The sequence below is a fragment of the Brassica napus genome, unplaced genomic scaffold (assembly GCF_020379485.1).
Source record: "Brassica napus cultivar Da-Ae unplaced genomic scaffold, Da-Ae ScsIHWf_1172;HRSCAF=1674, whole genome shotgun sequence".
Taxonomy (NCBI): Eukaryota; Viridiplantae; Streptophyta; class Magnoliopsida; order Brassicales; family Brassicaceae; genus Brassica; species Brassica napus.
Window position 1 is genome coordinate 53,138 of NW_026014595.1, and position 6,044 is coordinate 59,181.

A 6,044-nucleotide genomic window follows, 5' to 3' on the forward strand; every position below is an offset into this window, starting at 1 on the left:
TAGCCAAAGTAACTTTTTTTTTTTTTTTTTTTTTCCCCAAAAAAACCAAAGTAACTTACTGAATCTTATAGCTAAAGCACTATCTTCATACCGGTTTGCTTTCTCGGTAACCGGTACAGTGCACAACAGACTCGGAGTCTGAGCATTTGGAGGAGATGGATTCGAAGAAGGAAGAGTAAACGCATAGTGGTTTGGTTCAAGAAACAAGCCACGGGTGCTTTACAAAGCTTCACTGGATAGATCACTAGAAGTGGTTATTGGAAATGTCCATAGCAAGAACTCAATTGAGTGGTTATTGGACCGGTCTGGGCCTCTGTGATTTATTTAATTTCTTATTAAACCGGTTTACTGACGTCAGCAAACGCACGGTGTCAAGTTGCAAGCCACCGGTGCTGAAAAAAGCTTCATTGGGATATGAGTGGTTATTCGACCGGTTGGACCGGTCTGGGGGCCTCTGTGATTTTATTTAATTTCTTATTGAACCGGTATGCTGACGTCAGCAAATCCGCGTAATGACTATAAATAACCTGACGGGACGGAACTTTATTTTCTGTTACATCTCAGGGAGAGGAGGAAGCGCGGGAGAAAAGGCGATTTCGAAATGCAGAAGCTAGGGTTTCCAGCGATGAAGAGCTTGGATCAGATGCGATCGATGGCTGGATCGGGGAGGAACCTCGCCTTCTCCTCGCGTCAACAACCTCACGATTCCGTCTCTTCCGGAAACTTCTCGAATCTCAAGTCTACGGCAGGTTCGCCTCGATTCGACGATTTTCGTTCCGATAGTTTCTCTAATCGCGTCGTTTTGACGATTCGCGATGTATCTCCGTTTCTGTTTTTTTTTTTGTGCAGAGAAACTGGTGAAGGAACAGGCGTCGATGAAATCCGATCTCGAATTGGCGGTATTTCGAAATGCTATCCCGTTTTCTTCTTACGTTCTGCGTCTTTTACAAACTTTAGAGTTTGATCGATGTGTTTAAGAGGTATGTATGGTGGTGTTGCTATATAGTTCGTAGTTTTGAGCCGATATGAGCAGGAAGACGCAGATCTCTCTTATACGCTACAACATTTTATGATGTATTGATAGATTCGAGTTATTGCTATATATAATATCTCAAGAAATGCATCTGAACGGACTTTGATTTAGGATATTTTTCATATGATGTATTGCGAGAAATGTATTTGATAGAGAATGTTTTTCTTTGAATCCAGAACTCTAAGCTGAGAAAGTCGATGGATCATATAGTCGCTTTAGAGGAGAAGCTGCAGAACGCTTTCAACGAGAATGCTAAGCTCAGGGTGATGCAAAAGGAGGATGAAAAGCTTTGGAGAGGGATGGAGTCCAAATTCTCTTCGACGAAGACTCTTTGTGATCAGCTTACTGAGACTCTGCAACACTTGGCTTCCCAGGTTCAAGAAGGTAATAAATAATAGATGCACATTCGAGTTGAATTCTTCAAAGTACTTCTGGTTTGTTGCTTTATCTGTTTTCCCAAATTGTCTCTACAGCTGAGAAGGATAAGGAGCTTTTTGAGTCCAAGTTCTTTACTAGTGCGGAAGTAATAGACTCTTTAAAGCAGCAAATGGGAGACCTGTCTTCAAGATTGGGTGTTGCTGAAGAAAACATCAAAAGCCGTAAGTTGCTGGTTTGTTTCAGACATGTTTTGTTGATTTTTATACATGGTAGTAACATTGAAGTCAAACATGCAGGGGAGAAGGAACTAGAGGAGCTCAAACTTGAGAAAGAACAGACAGAGAACTCTTATCTGAATGAACTGTGTAGAACCGCCAGTCTCTTAAAGGAGAAAGGTAAATTCCATCTTCTTTTAGCTTCACAAACCACAATGTCATTTCTCACATGCAGTATATCACATCTTAAATCTGGTTTGATAGCTTAGAAATGTACGCACACTCCAAGTAGGTTGAAAAAACTCAATGCCTGAAGAGTGTTGACTATTTAAATGGAAATAAGATAGCGAGTTCTTAGCTTGCACACAGATTATTATTTAAAGGAACACACTTTTGTGATGAAAAGTCTCGGTATGTATGGGATCTTAACTATACCTCTCTGAACGTGTTGTATACTTGTATATCAACTTGATCACAAGATTTTTTCTAGATTACGGGATAAGAATTGTATTTAATGTTGCAAGAAGGATATACACTACATACATGAAGCTAGAATTCTCTTCTTTTTTTGGACGTGCCACAGCTACATGATAGTATTGGTATTTGAATTAAAGCTTCTTGTCTTTCTTCTTTGTGGCAGATGCTACGATAGTGAACTCTGAAGCAGCTATAGCTGAAGCAAAACTCAACATTGAGAATTTAAACCTCCAACTTGAGAAGGTGCGTGTTGAGTTAACATCAAAGGAAGATGAGGCCAAATACCTTGTTGGAGTCAAGGAGAAGCTAGAACGAGACAAGATGGATATTCAGCTGAGTGCTGATAATCTATCTGAGAAACTGATCAACTCAGACCAGGAGGTCAAGAAGCTCGAGGGATTTGTACACTCTTTGGCAACCGAATTGGCTGAATTGGACAAGAAGAACTTGGCCTTCGTGGAGAACTTTGATAAGCTAAATGGTTTATATGGCACTCACCTTATGTTGCTCCAGAAGGATAGAGATATTGCTTCTGATCGTGCTCAAAGATTATATAATCAACTCCAAGGAGAGTTGTCGACTGTAACCGTCCAAAAAGAAGCTCTGCAGTCATCAGCCAACGAGTTATATGAACAAAAAGAGGAACTGAAGAAAGCCAAAGAGTCATTGGTTTCTCAACTTGCTGAGGAACGCTGCTCTGCAAAGCAGGAAATTGAAAAACTAGAGTCTGAAGCAAAATGTCTGGTTTCAACAAATTCTGAGACAGAAGCAGTATTATCGGAGCTGAATGAGGAATTAGAAGCATTGTCTGAAAATCTGAGGGCCTCAGAGAATAAGACGGTAGATATATCTTCCTTCTCTTTGTGCAGTCTCTATCAATTATCAACGCATAGTCTAAATGCTTAATCTTTTCATGTATCTCGCAGCAAGAATTGTTGTTAAAGCTTTCGACATCAGAGGCTGAAAGCAAAGAGAACTATGAGAAGCTGCAGGCTGATGCAGAGAGAAAGGCTGAAGAAATTGAGATTTTGCAGAAGGAGAGCGAGAGCAATCAGCTGCGTGTGGAGTCATTGTTGAAAGAGGTGAACCAGCTCCAGAGCGTTATTGAAGAGAAAGAGCTTCTTATCAATCAATGCAAGGAAAATGAGAAGAAGCTGGACCAGAAAACTAAAGAGGTCTGCGAAGATGTCTATTGGTTAACACTTTATGAGTATTATCCACCTTTTAGTACTCATCAAATATGAGCTCCATTGCAGGACAAGGAGCTACTTGCAGCTGCTGAAACCAAACTTCTAGAGGCGAAGAAGCAATATGATCTGATGCTGGAAAATAAACAGATGGAATTATCTAGACACTTGAAGGAGTTATCTCAGAGGAATGACCAGGTACTTATATATGCTTGAATAGTATGCAGAGGATTTACTTAGAGCCCTTAATTGAATCCAAATATATTACCCAAGAAATTGACGTATAAGCTATTCTGATGCCTTTAGGCGATTAATGAAATCCGGAGGAAATATGATGAGGAGAAGCAGGAGATTATTAAAGCTGAAAAGGAAAAGGTATATGCTGACAATCTTTTATTGCAATCGACAGAGAAATTATTGATCATGGTTTTGTGGTGCTTTTGGTTCTGATTCAGGTTGAGAAGGTTATCAGAGAGCTATCCACTAAATATGATAAAGAACTTTCTGACTGTAAAGCCGAATCAAAGCATCAATTGCTGTCCATTCAAGAGGATCATGCTTCTCTGGTATAGTAATCTTCACTTAAACCTGATATTTCTGAACATCAACGAGCATGAATAAGCTTATACATGTGTTTAGTAGCAGAAGATGCACATACGAGAACCAAAGTCCCTTTTCTTTTGCCTCTCTGTTTGTAAATTCGACACTGAGCAGGTTTTCAAATAGCAGACAGTCTGATAAAGCTGCATGTTCTGCAGATACTCACTGTTCGTGAGGAACATGGAAATAAGGAGTTCAACCTCAATGCCAAGCACGATGAGGAACTGAGACAAGCTCAGATTCAGGCCGAAACTGAATTGAAAGAGGTACCAACTGGCAGAATTTGATAGTTCCATAGGATTATGGAGACTCTGGTATTCAAGTGATTTAATGCTATCATGCAGAGGGTAACAACAATCAGGAACGAGCATGATGCTCAACTGAAAGCACTTAAGTGTCAGTACGAAGATGATTGCAAGAAGCTGCAAGATGAGTTAGATCTTCAGAGATCAAAAGTTAGTGTTTATCAAGATTCATTATAGGATGCACCTTTTAAGGTTAAAACGTACTGACGTAGATGAGTTATCGTTGCAGGAAGAGAGGCAAAGAGCTTTGTTGCAGATGCAGTGGAGGGTGATGAGTGACAAAGCTCCAGAAGAGCAAGAAGTGAGCTCTAGGAAGGTTAGACCACGAATCAGTTTGATCCACTGAAATATAATACTTTAGAATACTGTATCCACGAATCAGATTCATCTTGCAGGAATACTCAGTCTCATCTGTCAAAGTGAGAGGCTCTCGTCCTCCTATTAGCAGAAAAAGCCAGCATACAACAGTGATGCTTGATGAAGATGAACAGGTAGGAAATAAAACACCATATTTTTTGTATCTTGTTTCTGCTTTTGTCAAAGTCTGCACGTATAATGTATACAATCCTCTCTCATGGATGAAATGCAGGATTCCCTTTTGTAAAGGAAGCAGAAACACCTGGGACAAAGATGCTAAAGAAAGTTGAAAATACAAATACAAGAAGCATAATGAGCAGCCAAAAGCAACATAGCAAGGTAAAAACATTGATAACTACATTTGACATCAGCTCCCAACCTCATCATCTGTTTTTTTCTGGGTTCAACTTGGCAGGTGACTCGTCGTGAACATGAAGCTGAAGCGAAGGATGGGAGGACCACTAAGCGAAGGAAAACAAAAGGCACAGTCATGTTTGAGGTAACCTGTTCTGCGCCGCCAGTAACCCTCAGATATTCTGATATATTTCAACAGCCATCTTCTGTGAGTTGAGATTCACCTTTTGTTATGGCTACAGGAGCCACAGAGGCGAACGACCCGGTTTACACCAAGAGCTAAGACCACCCCAAGAAGGTAAATATTTGGAAATGTATAAATGCCACCCAAAATAAATTAGTGCTGAAGCAGGATTGGTTAACTATCACTCAAGTAAACTAGTCTCTTGCTTTCTATTGACTGCCCTTTCTATACTAGAACATATATTTCAAGAGTTGAAGAAGAGAACATGAATATGAGTGGTAAATGTTAAGGCTAGGTTTGTACAGTGAAACATTTTTTGCCAGTTTTGAGGTTTAACGCAGTGAATGTCTTGGACATGTGCAGGTGGCAGCCATAAGCAGCCATCCACCACGGTCTGCAAACATTGGAGATCTGTTTTCAGAAGGCTCTCTCAACCCCTACGCTGATGATCCATATGCATTTGACTGAGTAGAATTTAAGCAGCAAAGCTCGGATCATAAAATCGTGTCCCTCTTCTTTGCTACACTATGGAAGTTAAATAAATGTTGCTCCTCACACCCACCCTTTGTACAGACGTGTGTTAAACCTATTGCATCAAACTTTCTCATTTGTTAAATTGGGTGTGTGTAAGGTTGTGAAAGTTGAAGAACTTGTCACTAGTTGCCGAAATACAAAACCGTATCTTTGATAGTTACTCTTCTACGATCCCAAAAACAAACGCAGCTAACTTTTTGTTGAATTTGAGCAGTTCACGTTATAAAAAGCAATCGAAATCTTGTCAAGCAATCCCTTTATGTTTCCTTTGGAGGGAATTCTTGTTTGAAGATCTGCACTTGTTTTACCTTATAAGCGGCAACAGTCATGCGTTATTATTCACAATTCACAAACTATGGTTGTTTGATCATTAATCTGGAATTTCGTCAGATGAGTTTATAGTATGAGTTTGTAAATGTT

At 39.9% G+C, this 6,044-nt stretch overlaps 1 protein-coding gene across 1 annotated transcript; it reads left to right on the top strand.

The window, feature by feature from the left end:
- Window positions 1-212: 212 nt before the first annotated feature.
- LOC125596293 (synaptonemal complex protein 1-like) lies at window positions 213-5,786 on the top strand. Its single transcript, XM_048771477.1, has 19 exons — window positions 213-442; window positions 565-749; window positions 850-899; window positions 1,210-1,417; window positions 1,507-1,632; window positions 1,708-1,806; window positions 2,267-2,943; window positions 3,030-3,278; window positions 3,360-3,488; window positions 3,597-3,665; window positions 3,746-3,856; window positions 4,049-4,156; window positions 4,235-4,345; window positions 4,425-4,511; window positions 4,591-4,685; window positions 4,783-4,891; window positions 4,968-5,051; window positions 5,149-5,204; window positions 5,432-5,786. The coding sequence occupies exons 1-19, from the start codon at window positions 264-266 to the stop codon at window positions 5,556-5,558; spliced, it is 2,859 nt and encodes a 952-aa protein (XP_048627434.1). The 5' UTR covers window positions 213-263; the 3' UTR covers window positions 5,559-5,786.
- The last annotated feature ends 258 nt before the right edge of the window (window positions 5,787-6,044 follow it).